Consider the following 16133-nt stretch of genomic DNA (forward strand, 5'->3'; position numbering starts at 1 on the left):
TCTCTCTCTCTCTCTCTCTCTCTCTCACACACACTCTCTCTCGCACACACGCATACGCACACAGTCACACTCTCGCATTCTCGCTGTACAGTTTCGCGACAAAGAGCAAAAGTCGCCTCGCGCACAATTTGTTTAATTTATATCTCTCTCAAAACATAACAAGCGAACGAAACGCTCCGTTAAATATAACTACGCTTCTTTTCTCATTTTTTCTTCCCCCCCCCCCCCCCCCGATTTCGATAAATAATAATAGGTTAATAAATATCTGCCGTAGAAACTCGCGCTTCCCTCAGTCACACCCCGATAACTAGACCTGTTTAATAATTAGTCCTCGAAAAAAATTTGTTTGCCCCTCCCGATCATTCGCGCCCCTCGGCCGAACGCGTCGTCGACCATGCTTCTTCCCGGCCGCGCCTAAACGCATCGTACTCGCGAAAGGAAAAGAACGAACGATGCGCAACAAACTGTCGACTAACATAGGCCTCTTCACGGTCCGAGATAGCAGACATTTAACGTGCACGCAATTCTCTCCGCAATTCGTCGATCCCGCGCGAGAAAGCGACGCGCCGGTCGACGCCATCTTCGTTCCTCCGTCCACGCGATTTCTGAAACGCAAATTCTCTCCGATCAAGAAAGAAAACGAAAAAAGAAAATCCATAGAACGCACGTGTCGACTCTACTTTATTCGTCCGTCAACTCGATTTTCTAAAGAATTTCATTACACAAAGGAAAATCCACAGGTGAACGATCAAAACACAACTTGCCACTAAGAAAACGATCCCGAATAAAAAGGTGCTACAAAAATAAATATACACTTTGAGAACGCCACGTCGATGATTAAAAATATACATTAAAATTAAGGAGCGAACCCTGTACAATTGATAGCAAGTTTCTCCGGTGATTGAAAGATTAGTATATTAATTACAGTTACAGTTCCGACGGGCGTCGCTTTCCCCGCGAGCTCGCCTCGCGACCCTCGTCCCAAGATTCGCATAAATATTAAATAACGCGCACGTCGACGGTTATCGTACAGCAATAATTATCGTTAAGGCGTATGTATAGTTATGTACAGTACGGAAAATATACAAAGGACGTCAGCACTACAGTATAATATACGTACTCTCGTTTGATTCTTGCGTACATTACATTTACTGAGGTAAGTCTTTACTGTTTCACGAATTCGCTTCTCCTTCCGCGGAGAAAGGACAAAAAAAAAACGCTTCCCTCCGGCGATCGATCTATAGATCTATATAGATCTCACGCGAAACTAGGCGAGGAAGGGCCTAGTAGTTTATTATTCGAAGGATATCGAGCGGATAAAATTAGAATTGTCTTATCTTTAAACGGTCCCATTTTGTATACAGCGATGCCAGCCGTTTCGCCCATTTTCTTTTTCTGCTTTATCCTTCGCACGAACCTCGGCGGTCGTTCGTCTTTCGTTCTCTTTCGGTTACTTTATTTTCTTCTCTCTCTCTATCTCTCTCTCTCTCTCTCTCTCTCTGTGTTTTGCCACCGGAAGGGCTCAGTTTCGGAAATCGCCGTGCACATGGTGATATGTCTTTCGCCACGCATTCATTTGAATAACGGAAATCTACGAATCTGCGACACGAACACGCCGCGTTCCCGAACGTGTCCGTGTGTGTTTCCCGTCGTGTCGCGGAAGGAAGCGAGACTTCATTCTTCTTTTTTTTTTTTTTGAAATTTTTCACTATAAGTACGAGGAGAGACCCGTCGACACGTCCGTGTTCTTTCTCTCGAGCTTCTTTTTGATTTGCTTTGATGTGAAAGTCGTACATGAGAGGCGCGTGATTCGCGAACAAAGAAAACAAAAACACTGAAAAGCTAGTCCGACTCCGTGACGCCACCAGTGTCGCCAGATCAGGACTCGTGTCCCCGCCTCTAACTCCGCCTTCTACCGCGCTATTCCCCCACGCTCCGCCCACGGGCCACTCGCGCCCCGCCTCTGTGCGTACTCCGGTACCGGGAGAGAGGGTAGCTGTTTCCCCTCATCCGGCGACACTGAGTCCACTACATGTTGCATAGTCAGTGTCGCCAGATCGGGACTCGTGTCCCCGCCTCTAACTCCGCCTTCTACCGCATTATTCCCCCACGCTCCGCCCACGGGCCACTCGCGCTCCGCCACTGGGCGTACTACGGCACCGGCAGAGCGAGAGGGTAACTCTTTCCCCTCATCCGGCGACACTGAGTCCACTACATGTTGCATAGTCAGTGTCGCCAGATCGGGACTCGTGACCCCGCCTCTAACTCCGCCTTCTACCGCATTATACCCTCACGCTCCGCCCACGGGCCACTCGCGCTCCGCCTCTGTGCGTAATCCGGTACCGGTAGAGTGGGTAGCTGTTTCCCCTCGATCCGTGCTCCCTCCCCTGATCTGGCGACACTTGTGCACCACTGTCGTGCAGATGATCGACAGCCATCGCGGCCATGGGGCGATTACTCGTTGCTACAGCTGCGTGAAACGGTAACTGTTCAACGCGCTCGCGCATTTACCGTAAATAGTGGTCCTCGCATTTAGAATTTTACGTTTGATCTGAATGATTGAACTCGATGCGACTACGTATTTGGTTCAACGGATGGTAGATCAACGTTGACGACCGCGCACCGTTCAAGTTTGTTCTCGTTCGAAAACCATCGACAGCGTGCTCTAAACTGTTACCGATGTGCAACTAACGCGGAAGCGAATAGAAAGAAATTGAAGAAATTTCATTGTGTCGAAAGTATTTCGTGAAATGACGGTCCACTGAAAGTGACGTGTTGGTCCACTGTGTGCCTTTTTTTTTTGATATTTTAATCGTTACGAGTTACAGTAAGAGATCCCTTAAAGCGTACCCCCAGAGCGTCCCCCGTGTTCTCGGCGGTTTCACGTAGCAACGAATAATCAACGGTTCGCAAATTGACGAGTACAGGAGAGCGTACATGTGCTGCACAACGAACGAATTCGCGCGATCCTCTTCGATTTCTCTCTTCTTTTTTCTTTTTTTGATACTTGTTCTTTATTGTCTGTCTAGAGTGTATGTTCAGATCTACTGAAAGCTTCATTCGTTATCGTTATTTAAATACAATTGCTTCCCAGGGGTGTAGAGTCCAAGAGTATACAGAATTTACAAGTATGTAAACGGGGAAAAAAAAAGAGAAGAAGTATGTTCACGAATAACAAAGCAACGAATCGAAAGCTTTCCCCGGGACCGAGATACTCGGAGCAAGATGTCCTTTACTATACTACTAACTTTTAAAGATTTACTCTGTAAGTTTTGTACATGTTTTATGCGTGGTGCATGCAAAGGAACATTTCTCGTGTCTTGGGGCTAAAGTTGTGCGACGATGGTGTTGTGTCGTTTTGAATTTGTTTTTCCTTCGATAAAAAAATAAGGACGAGGTACTCCTCCTTATCGTAGCGAGATCACCTGAAACAAGGCGGAGCAGCATCTCTCGAATCTCCTTCGACGGTCTATTCCGGATACGGGCAGAGAACTGCCCTGTGAAGGGCGCTGGTGACTAAACCACGCCCACTGGGGCTCTTTACACTCCGCCCAGCGGACGCTCGGTGAGCTTCGGGGCTCGGGAGGCGGTTAGGACTGCCTCCCCGCTTACGCGCATGCGCTCCTCGCCCCACAGCTGACGCAGCGGTGGGGAGAGCTCGCGCGCGGTTAGTCGTTCAGCGAAGAGGCGGGGCCTGGGAACGCCTGAAGCCCCGAACTCGGACGCTTATCGAACGATCGCTGTAGATACAGTAATATCCAGATAACTATCGTTTTTCTGGACATTATAGTAACTTTCTTCTGCTGTATTCGAGTTCGTTTCCACCGAAACGTTGCCCGTACCCCGGTCTACGTGATTCTTTTTTTTTCTCTCGCGGTTTTCCGATGATTTTTTAAAGAAACGTTACTTCAAGCTACCCGAAAGCCCCAAATCTCGTTGAAAGTGGATCCCAGCGTGTGTCGATCGAAGCCCGGACAAGACACCTCGCAGAGACTTCCAATTCTGAATCAATCTGGCCTGTCTTATGTACAAAAAACCCCATTCGGTTTCGCGTGTCCGCGGCGCATCGAATACGCTATAATATCGTCGTACTCATCGTATTCATTTATCGTCTACGGAATAACGTTTACAAAAGTTGGTTTTACGCGGGTTTTCAAAAAACGCCGACCCGGTCGCCGGCCGTGTTTAAAAAGGATCCCAACGCGTGTCGAGTTTCTACTCGATATCCTCGCGATCCAACACGATGACGTCCCGGTAAAAGAATTACACCTTGTATATTTATGTATAGCCATCTAAAAAATGATTGATTGAGAATAGTATCTCTCTGTAGGTACAGTGACGTTGATTCATTCGCAAAAATATCGTTTTTAAAAACTACCTGCGCTCGTTCTCGGTCTTTTGTGTGGATGCGTGTGTACGTGTGTGTGTGTGTGTGTGTTTTGTTCTTTTGTTACTTCTCTGTTCCGTCGCGGATACTAATTCTCGTGCATCGTCGACATTTTAAAAAAGAAATTCAGGGTCGCGTAAAACTGTGTTTCAAAATGGAACACGCCCGGATTAGTATAGTTCACCGGGCACCTTCTTCTTCCTTCTTCTTCATCGTCATCATCTTCGTCTTCATCTACTTCTTCATCTTCGAGATACGCTTTTTCGACGTCTCACGGCCGCGTATGTCCGTGAATGTTAATGTAACACTCGAGAGACGCTTGTTGCTCGAAAGAGTCGCGATGTAAGTACGCCTTCGCTAAAAACTACGCTCAACAGAAACTCGTTAATCGAGACACTTAACCGTTCCCCTTTTTTCGTTTTTCACAAGAAGAAACTTTCCCAACTCGTCGTTGATCTTAGTCCTTCGCGAGCAGGAAAAAGTTGTTTGCCCCCTCGGAAGAAATTGTTAAAGTTTCGTCCTCACAATAAAAAACTTACCCCCCCCCCCACCCACCCTCCAACGAAAACGCGTTTCTAGCCGAGACCCCGCCCACCTGCTCTTTAAACGAATTAAACGAACTCGAATGAAATTTTTCGTAGAACCAGCCCTCGCTGGGAAACAATCAGCCAACTTTAACAATTGTCTCCGAAGATTACAAGATATCCGACGATTTATAATTTTCTCAAGGAACGCGAAAACAATGCTGTACAAATTTGCCGTGCGTCGAACAGATTAACTTCAAGGTCCCGCGGGCGACTATAGCGCGCTATAGCGCACGAAGGCTCGATACAACAAAGTTTCTTTTTGTTTTTTTACAAATCTTTTTCTCATTCTCGCGCGGTCCTCGCTCTAAAGAAAAATATTTTCGTGCACATCGGTGTCTGCACGCAACGACAATCCAACAATAATCGTTTCAGAAACGCGTCGAGTAAACTTTTTTTTCTTTTTTTTTTTTTGTAAAATATTCTTAACAAATTAAGAATATACAACCGGATCGTACACGCCTCCCGCGATCATTTAAATACGATTAGGTTAATTCTGCGGTTAGTCGAGACGCTCGAACACCAATAGGAAAAATCGCTTTCCGCTCTAAAACTGTACACGCCTACGTAGCAGAGACGAATTACCGTGAATAACGACGAATTATCCAACGAACCGAAGGAACGTCTCGAGCCGGACAGACTCTTCAAGGTCCCCGTAATTCCATCAGCCCTCGATCGAAACATTTTCCGATCTGTACCGTCTATAGCCGAGGTCGGCAACAGCGAGCCCATTTCGACCGACTCTCGCGGGCCACGCCCCCCTGCTACGTCATAGTTCTCGAGCCACCTCAGGCGCGTACCCGTATCAACTGCGCCACGCCCATTAGGGCGACACCTGTATCAATAGGTTTCCACATTACCGAGGGGGGTACTATTGTCAATGCATTCTATTTTTCTCAGTGGTGTTCCCTGTAAGCCTACTCCACCACGTGGCATGATAATCTCGGAAAAGAAATATAGAAAATAAATTTGGAATATAACTTTCGGAGCGCGAAAGTTCGAACAGGATTTCTCCTTCCAATCGTTTTGCAGAAATCCACGCGAAAACGTTTTTCCATATCTAAATAAAATATTGGCGACGAAATTGAAAGCTATTTTCCAAATTTATCTTCTCGACATAGTAAAATAGGCCTACAAAGGAGGTACCACTGACAACAAAAAAACACATTGTCGACAGTACCTCCTCGGTAATGTGGAAATTTATTGACATGGGCGTCGCCCTGATACGCCACGCGCATTTGATACGCGGGGGGCGTACCCGGAGGCGTGGCCAGCGAAGAAGGGGGCGTGGCTCTAGGAAATCGGTCGCAACGTGCCAGGTGTTGGCGACCTCTGGTCTGTAGAAACTCGGAGCATAATTTTCGTTGACTTATATACACAGGAGAAATGAATCGCGACGCCAGGAGAAACGCGAAAGAAATCGTCGGTATTTACAGGGAATCGTCGTCAGATAGGATAAACCGTCTTCTATAACAACGAATCGAAAGAACCGTTTTTTTTTTCCATTGTACCTCTAATACTGGAAGTTCCTCTTTTGGTTGTCTCTCGACGAGAGAGAGAGACGTATGCGAACGGTTCGTTCGGCTCTCGTTCTACGTCGTTTTCGTACCGTCAACAGGTGACAGGGTGAAGGTTTTGTAAAAAATTGTTCCATCGCCAATCGTATCATGTAGATTAGGGTAGCGAAAAAGAAGGTAGAACGAAGTCGACCTTTGATCACAGGATGCTAACGAACGCGCGAGTAACACCGGAGAGCCGTTCGTCGTCGAAACACCTGTTGTTTTTACACGGGCTGTTTTCAGGTTAGAAGATGTAGTGTTGGCCTAAGCAGACGGGTTGTTCGAAGGTCATCGACACTGCTTCTGCTCGGACGAGACAGGGTTCGACGCACCGACGGACTTCTTCGACGACTTCTTGCCCTCGGACCTCGAACCGCCGGGCTCCTTCGGGCCCTGCGCCCTGCAGGGCTTGCCGCCGCCCGCTGTCTTCTTGTCCTTGCCCGGCTCTGGCACCTTGTCCAGCTCAGCCATCGCCTCCTGTATCGCGTTTTCCAGCTGCATATTCAATTTACGACTTCTAGAAGAAGAAACGGGGGGACACGAGAAAATCGTGGCGTTAGTCCTCTGGGTGAACTCCGGCGAGGGCTACTTGATTTTTTTTTTTTTTTGGACAGGCTCAAGAGGGTAACAGCGAAGCCGTGATACGTCTAGGATGCGATACGCTACACTACTTGGCGAAGTTAGGCTCGAGGAACGTCGTTCCACCGACCAGAATCGGTTTTGGGTCTCTGGAGATTGCTGGATCTTTTTTCTCTTTGGGAGATTCAGAAACGCAAAATTGATTCTGGAGGCACGGGGTTCCGTTGCGGATTTTATGCGTTTTCGGTGCCAGAGTGTATGCAACGTATGCTATGGCTAACCCTTATGTCGAGAAATGTGACTTTCTGCGGCGTTTAGTATCGTTGTACTTTGTGTTTTTAATATTTACTGTGCCGCATGAAATTATAGAATTGTGAATAATTATAAATTGTTCAAGGTCGTCAGAATTTTGTAGTTCCGCGGGGCTGATTAAATATACACTGGTTAAATTACACAAACTTTACAGGTTTATTCAATGTTAATTCACTCGGCGCATATTTTCGTCGAACAACCCTGCACAACTACAAACTTCTGAGATAATAGAAACGATTTTGCTACTTGTCAAGAACAACAGTATCGACAACACAGTGTTGATTAAGTATTGACATAAGGGTTAAAGAAATGTGTACTGAATTTTAACCCTCATCTGTATCAATTTGATATATTTTTTTCAGTGACTTTGAACAACTAATAGTACTAAATATTGATTTCAAAGTGAGAGACAAATGAGGGTTAACAAGATTTTCATTTAATTTTTTAATTTTTTCGACTGATTGATACCCGAGGTACACGTAATATTGATTTTTCTAGGTTGCATACAGCACTGCAGGAAAATTGATATTTGCATAAAAATCTGCAGTTTTACGATGTAAATTACATAGAAATATTGTCGAGTCTCTTGAAACGTTCCTTGATCGATTGATGTACACAAAGTTCCAATGAACAATATGAATTTGTTTTTTTTTCTGTTGCCACTTTTGTGAATAATCTTCAGCAATTTCAATACCAATAAATTGATCTCAGTGCTAGTGATGTATTGTAAAACTGATATAAAAGTCTCGATTGCTCGTTACTTCTATCGATTTCCACTAAGTTCATCATAATTCTTGAAAAAACTAATGACTTCATTTTGAACAAATATTTTCCCAAACTCTCATTAAAAATAATTAATTGATTCACCAGTATATCGATCAGTACACCCGACTAGTTTATCGCTTTTGGAAAAATTTAGTTCCGTCAGATACTTCCAATTAAAAGATATTAATTATATGAGAGTATAATTCTTTAGTATAAATATAATTTGTATGCTTTTTTTTTAATTTTTACTTGTGTACATTGATTGCATCGAACAAAGGATTGCCATTTTGTCGACGTCAATGAAATTCCACGTTGTAATACGTTCTACGAATATTATACTACAAAGAACATGTTACTAAAGACAGAATAATAGCTCTATTTAAACAGCAATACTAAGCAGAATAAAAGATTGCGCATATCTATATAGAGTGTAGATTAAAAAAAAACACGCCTAATACGCGCAACTGCGATTACAGAATTAGAGTAAAAGCGTCTTTCGAGAAAAGGCTTTTAAAAGAATAGTTTCAAAAAAAAGAAGCGTTCTACATTAAGAAATTAATGCTCGCAGGATACAAAAATCGCAGCTACGCGAGACGTTTGTTAAATGTAACAGAGACTCGATATCATTGGCTGCTGGTTTGTTACCCGTATGCTGTACAATACTCGTACAAATACAAAAGTATCGACCTTCGAACGCATAATGCAATAAGGCGTATGCATTTTCCTGAATCAAATTTGTCAAAAATTTCTTCTTTCATTTTAGACTTTTTAAAAACTATCACAAGGTCTCAGACGCGGACAAACGATAGTAAAATAATAAACAGAATTGCATTACACAATTGTATCATATTTTGGCTGACGTTAATCAAATTTCAGAAACTAAAAAGTTGATTTTAACCTTCGTCCATGAAGCTTAATAACTTTGCTTTCAAAACTGTTCCCAAGTTTCACCCTTTCGCTAAGCCTTTCGAGTGTGGAAATTAAAAATTATAAAATCGGAGATTAAAGAAGATAAAAAAAAAAGATTCTTTTGTATTCCTAAAGGGATTGCAAATTTTTAAAAAAATTCTCATACTTAATTTTAAGGGAACTCAAATAGGAAATAATCTTTCTCAAAGCTGGCAAAATACCTATCAAAATTTATAATAGAAATTGATTGAGACTACGAAGATTGAAGGGAAATTAATTAATTATTCCTAATTACTGATTATTCGATAAATCTGTTTCTTTGAATATAAGAGATGATCTGTACAACCGAAAAGGGTGGTGATAAAAAGATAAAAATCTGTTTCTGCATAGAAAAATAAGGACTATTGTTAAACCAAGGGTTGAGTGCTGAGATTGCAAGGAAATCTGAAAAATCGCAGTGTGGACACCGGTAGTAGCGAAAGAGTGAAAGATCAAGGTCTGTCAAGGTCACGTTGGAACTGACACACCTGGAGGGATGTTTGCGGTAGTATGCTGGGGTTGTTTTTGTTACTATCGTTGGTCCCCGAGTGCGTATCACCCGTAAGTGTGATCGAGAACTCGTTAGCAACGTGGACTGGTTAATTCGCGAAACGAGGGTGGTGCGACTCACTTCCTAAACTTTTTTCGCGCACGGTGGTGCGCCTCGAGGCCTTCGGAGAGGGACTTGAGAGCCTTGACCTCGACCTGGCTCCGACCGCCCCCGCCCCCGTACCAACGGACACAGACTGTCATAGACCCCGGGGGGCCTAAAGACTCGACCTTGCCCGGCCATGCCGGACTTCCTCTTGCGGCGCCCCACACTAGCTCACCCACTTCCAGTTTCCTCTGGCTCTTCTCCTCTGATTTCGCCTTGGTTACTAAACGGTCCAAACACACGAGATTTTCTTTCGATTTCGTCTCGCTTTCTCTCTCTCTCTCTCTCTCTCTCTCTTTCTCTCGATTCGCTGGGATTTTTTTTTAATGAACTCAGGGCCCGAAACATGGTGGCGAGTCAGCGTGATTTTTAATGGTCCGGAGCTCGGGCCGGCAAGCACGACGAGCTCGTGAGATCGTGGTTTCAAAATTTTCCCTCGTTTCTTTTCAGTAGTTTGTTTAATTTTACGGGTTAAATGTTCTTAACCTCTTGCCAGACAGTATTTTCATGTATGGGAAAACGAGAAATGTCGCTTAAATCGTGTAAAAACGCTATTTCCTGATCGTTTAAACTAACATAGCTTTGTTGTTGTTCATTATTTTTCCATGAAACTTTCGCCGGCATATTCGTGACAGTTTTGCGAACAAAACGATACCAGACACGATACAATTCGGACCGTGTTTGCTCGTTTAATCCGCGATTTAGTGGAACCTCGATTATCCGAACTAGTGAGGGGAACATTACGATAGAACAATTGTTCAAGCAGTGTTAGATTGAATCGTGACGTGTACGACGTATATATGGATTGTATTAGAACACAAAGGCGATCCATACACGTCACGATGCTTTCATGTGACACACGCAAGCATTCGGATAATGAAGAATTCATCGACGGTTCGGATAATCGAGGTTCCACTAAATCGCGGATTAAACGAGCAAATGTGGTGCGATTTGTATCGTGTTCGGGCTCGTTTTAATCAGGAGAATGTCACAATTGTCTTGACGAATGTTTCGTACCGCAGCGATTAGAGACAAAAGCATTGTTTTACGATCCCACGAGCCTCCGTCTGTTATGAAATTGTGTGTTAACTTTGGCCAATAGGTGCAACGCGTAACGACGGAAATGCTGTATGCTGTTGGTGCGTGCTTTGCGAATGGAACGGTCCTCGAAACAGTTCATTTGTTTAACTACTTCCTCCGACTGAAAGTATTCGATCGAACAAAATTAACCATCTTTAGGGACAAACATAACCACGTCGGAAACAAATGTACGTCCAAAAAGGAACTCGAAACGGAACTCGTTAGGAACTCTTTAGGAAGTGCAAACTAAAATGTTTAAATCTTCAAATCTAATTTGGAAATTAACATTTCCAGAAAGAAATTCAAGATTGCATGAATGCATCGACAATATTTAGTTGCAAGGCTAAAAAATATTGTACAATTTTTATTTGCTAGTGCGTCATACTAATTTTTCTGTATTCGTTTAGGGTGTTATGTGCGTGGTGGTAAAATCGAAAAAAATAAATCTCAAGGCTCATGAAACAATTGGATTTTCGTGCGGAAAAGTATTTTTTAAAAAATTCTAAAAAATTGCATTATCCAATCCATTACATTCTCACACATTTTTTCCCGGTTTCACCAGCCAATGACAAGACACCTTGCGTGCTACACTCGAGCCGCCATAGTTTCGATCGAACAGTTTCCGCCAAGGTCGTCTGACCGCTGTCATCGAACCGTAGTTTTTTCCAACTGTGCTTCTTGCTCGCGCGTGTGCTCGTTAAATAAATGATTAGTAGCTTCATTCAAATGGTGGTAGGCGAGATCAGTGGCAAAATGAAATATATATCGGATGTGAGTCGAGCACATGCAATGACTCGTCGTCATGACCGATTTCTCAGCGCGCGTTCGCGGGCGTGTTGCTCCGCGCGTCATATAATTCCGATCGCGGCATGTTCCGCGAAAAATACGTCGCGCTTCGTTTAACCGATTGATATAAATACACCGGGGGTCGTAAACCGACCGGGCGGAGGTCTCTCTCGTCATAATTTTCCCGTGGCATTCGACGGATTCGCGTGGCGACCGAGACGTAAATTTCCGGACACTCGTTTCGAACCGCGAAATTACGGACGGCAATAAACTCGCAGATTTACGCGACAAATTATCGCGCGTACGCGGCTTAGGTCAACGGGTTCGGCGCACCCGGAACAACGATCCCCCCCGAAGATTATACACATGCGAGGGCGAAACGCGAGGGTGATTATGTACAAGAAAATGCTGCACGGGACAGCTACCCTCCGAATTCGATTATTTTTTGGACACGTTGTAGAAACCGGTATTTTCAACAACTTTTTCCTTCGCGTATCAACGGCGGCCTCGTTTCCCGAGATACGGTCTTCTCTCGATATATGTCCCGAGTATCTAGCCGATAAAAGTCCAAGAACTATCCCCACTTCCGTGGAGAATACTCTCACACTACTAAGCGTGAGAGCTCGGGCTTTAACACTAGGTTTACGGAGCACTAAAAATGACTATTTTACGTTACTTTATAAAAATAACATGAATGTATCTATCAAAGTTTGTAGCCATTTTTTAAATAATATGTACCCGAAGAAATCAATTTGTTAAATAATTACTCATGGATGCACTCTTACAATCTCAATATTCGCAATCTAAAAATATTAGAATCCGTCATTTTGACGTGTCCCGTAGATCTAGTGTTAACTCAAAATTGAAACTTTTTTATTATCAATTATTTTTCTACGAGACTTTCACCAAGATATTTGTGGAATTTTTCTGATTGAAATGATACCAAACACGATACATATAATTTTCTGAAAAAGTTGTTCAAAGTGTTCAGATTTACAACGTGTACAAAAATCATTGCAGGTAGCCGTTCCGCAGTATCAGTGAATAAACCGGTGAGCCACACCCGCGCCGAAAATGATCCGATGACTTGCGAAGCCCTCTCCAGCCCCCTCTCTTTCTCTCTCTCTCTCTCTCTCTCTCTCTCTCTCTCTCTCATACACACGCACACTCTTTCTCTCGATGATTCGTGTGCGACGACTGCACGTGGACAATGATATTAACAAACCTGACAGCCAATTAGTAGGAAAAACAAAACGCAACAAATCCTCTTCGGAATAATTCGCCAGTTTACGAGTCAGTCGTTAACACCTGCTTTCGTAACAAGCATCGAGTCTCCTCTTTTGGTTCAGCCAATGGAAAACGTTTAGTATGCTTACTGACATCACTTACCTGCTGAGAACACCTCGGGGATATATTGTAAGTGATCGCTCTTCGACACATCGGTCTTTCGGATTTTTTTTTTTTTTGTTTTTTTAAACGATTGATGGGAAACCAATTACGCGAGATGGTTGAGAGTTTCGTTCCGGTTGCGGAAAAGGATTTTGCTTGGAGAGCTTCGAACGTTGTTTCGAGAGAGCTACAACGGATCTAACCGAGTATTTGTACATTCGATTCTTTGATAATAATTTTGTCTAACAGAATAGCTTCGGTTTTTTTTTCTTGGCAGTTCTTTATGGAGAATAATGAAATCACTTAAAAATTGTGGTAGCTTGTAATGCTGTCGAAAATGATTTTGGTACTCTCAGTCAGCGTGACAAAAGCATTTAATAGCAAACAATTATTTATTTTTCCATTTATTTTCGTGAATAAAGAGTTTTATGCAAACATAAATTTTTGTGGGGAATTTTACAGAGAAAAGGCATCGAAATGAATTTTTTTACTTTGTTGCTGACTTTAGTCCAATGAAAATGTTATCTTTCTTTAAACATTTCCCTATACTAAGTCTTGTTACGTGAAAATGCCATAAAAAAACCCACTTGCAAGAGATTTATTTATTTATTTTTACTGCATCACTGTGTAAAATCTAATGGATTGAGTATAAAACAAGAAATATGTCACATTTTCTCACTAGATCATTTTTCTCTATAATAAAATATACAAATTTTAGTATTAATTGAACAGTCCCCTGTATAAAATTATTACCAAAAGACTGAACGAACAAATACCCCGGTGACTCGTCGATGCTCTGCTTGCTCTTCCGCACCGTAAACAATTGTTCCACATTTGGAGAAAGGATGCGAACAAAATGTTTCTCCCCTCGATTCCTTTTTGCAAAAGTAATTTTCGATCACGTTCGTTTCGAACGAAGGCGTTTCGAAGCTCGAGGGTACACCGCGCAGAAACAGTCGCGTTTTACGTAACTCCGCGGCGCTCATGTAAAAAGCATTACCAAAGCAATCAGCATGCAACAAGCGGTAATACGCAACCGTGTGCCAGTTTATGTACATGCAGCAGCAAATGAAAACAAAGAATAACCATGCAGACGACGCACGCGAACTTAAATTAACGAGCTGACACACAATGTACATGCTTCGACAATTTTACGGAAAACAATAGGAAAAATCTAGTCAATGGCAACGGTGTTTTCTTTTTCCCTTCAAGTATTGCTATTTCTAACGATCTGCTAGAGCCAGAAGCACTCTTAACGACGACAATTCCGTACGTGACGAACAGCAATGCGAGATAATTCTTTCCACAAAATGGTTAAAATTTGCTACAGCCATCTGTCTCGCCATTGCTTTTCGTCGAAATAACGTCGACAACAATTTCAAGTGGATATTACTTGCAAAAAATGATTTGAAAAGCTTTTTAGACTGCGATTAAATTGGATTTTGATTTTGGTCGGCAGAAATGTCGTTTAGCTGAGCTACTTATGCGACTAGTGCACGATAAACGTCTAAGTATACCATACAATACTGACCATCTTGGTCTTCATGCAGGGTAGAATGCATGGAATGGATGGAGTCCAGTTTTCGTTTGATTCCGCGGCCGAGGGCATGTTCCCTGCCCTCGCACCTCACTGTGCTCACCACACCTTCCGTCTGCTTCAACGTCTCTGTCGTATAGATCTGTCAAATACAACTCGATCAACTCAGGCACAAGCCTACCAATCGCATGCTTATATCAATTCAATCTAACGACCGCCGAAATCGTATCTGTGTCGACTCAAAAGACCCCTCTAATATCATACTTCCAGCGAGATCCTCATCATTCTACGTCGACCGTGCGTGGGCGAGCGCGAGCAAACCGGTCCCCAAACAAACATAATTTCTCTATCAATGAAAACTGGAGAAACTCGAGAAAACACAGACTTTATGCGATTCTCTAGAATTTTTTTCGGCTCGATTTTTCCGGAGTTTATAATATAATAAAAATAAAAGTAATGATTCAATTATCACAAACTAAAATAAAATCTTCGCATAGTTTCTGAATTTTGTATTGAGGCTACAGGGAACACTAAAAGTAAGTAAAATATATGGCTCCTATCTCTTGCAATGGGTAGAGACAATTTTTATTCTGTATAAAAGTTTGCAGTCTATTCATTTCACTAATGCAATAAATAGACTAAAGAATAACAATTGTCTCTACCTATTGCAAGAGATAGGAACCATACTTGATTCTTAATCTAATAATATTAACGATTCAATTACCACAAACTAAAATAAAATCTTCGCATAGTTTCTGAATTTTGTATTGAGGCTACAGGGAACACTAAAAGTAAGTAAAATATATGGCTCCTATCTCTTGCAATGGGTAGAGACAATTTTTATTCTGTATAAAAGTTTGCAGTCTATTCATTTCACTAATGCAATAAATAGACTAAAGAATAACAATTGTGTCTACCTATTGCAAGAGATAGGAACCATACTTGATTCTTAATCTAATAATATTAACGATTCAATTACCACAAACTAAAATAAAATCTTCGCATAGTTTCTGAATTTTGTATTAAGGCTACAGGGAACACTAAAATTAAGTAAAATATATGGCTCGTATCTCTTGCAAGACGTAGAGACAATTTTTATTCTTTGTAAAAATTTGCAGTCTATTTATTTCACTAATGCAATAAATAGACTAAACAATCAAAATTGCCCCAACTATTGCAAGAGATAGGAGCCATGTTTCATTCGTAATCTGATAATATTAACAAGCTGAGAACGATACGTCGGTGTTCTCGAATAATTTTAATCTTTTACAAAAATGTGATCATCGATCGAGGGAATACCGTGAAACTCGCGCGCCCCCCGCGCAACCGACGGCCGACCCGAGAAATTCTGTTCGCGTTGTAAAAAAAATTGGACATTCTTCGCGGCATGCAAACGAGAAAAGTGGTACCAAGATAGACGAGAAATCCAAACTCTGATTACGCATGCTCATCTCAAGGTAATCTTTTGCCAATTGTTTCAGGAATAATTGTAATACCAGACGACTTTCAAACAGAAAGATATTGTTCAGCAAAAATTTATTATTTTCTCTGT

General features: G+C 42.5%; 1 protein-coding gene across 4 annotated transcripts in view; it reads right to left on the bottom strand.

Annotated features, from left to right (window-relative positions):
• Positions 1-225: 225 nt before the first annotated feature.
• LOC143360551 (uncharacterized) overlaps positions 226-16133 on the bottom strand; it is a 407529-nt gene continuing 391621 nt past the window's right edge. The window contains exons 7-10 of one of the 4 annotated variants that reach the window (XR_013083300.1): positions 14576-14723; positions 9766-10012; positions 2344-7047; positions 226-1972 (exon numbers count right to left, since the gene is read on the bottom strand). Coding sequence is in view for 2 of the 4 variants with exons in the window: in XM_076799507.1 (XP_076655622.1) it covers positions 6819-7047; positions 9766-10012; positions 14576-14723 (624 nt within the window). In the remaining 2 variants the exon portion in view is untranslated. Of the gene's footprint in view, positions 7048-9765; positions 10013-14575; positions 14724-16133 lie in introns of all 4 variants that reach the window. The other 3 variants (XR_013083299.1, XM_076799507.1, XM_076799509.1) reach the window with 3 other exon arrangements.

Source organism: Halictus rubicundus, chromosome 13 (assembly GCF_050948215.1).
Source record: "Halictus rubicundus isolate RS-2024b chromosome 13, iyHalRubi1_principal, whole genome shotgun sequence".
NCBI classification, from domain to species: Eukaryota; Metazoa; Arthropoda; class Insecta; order Hymenoptera; family Halictidae; genus Halictus; species Halictus rubicundus.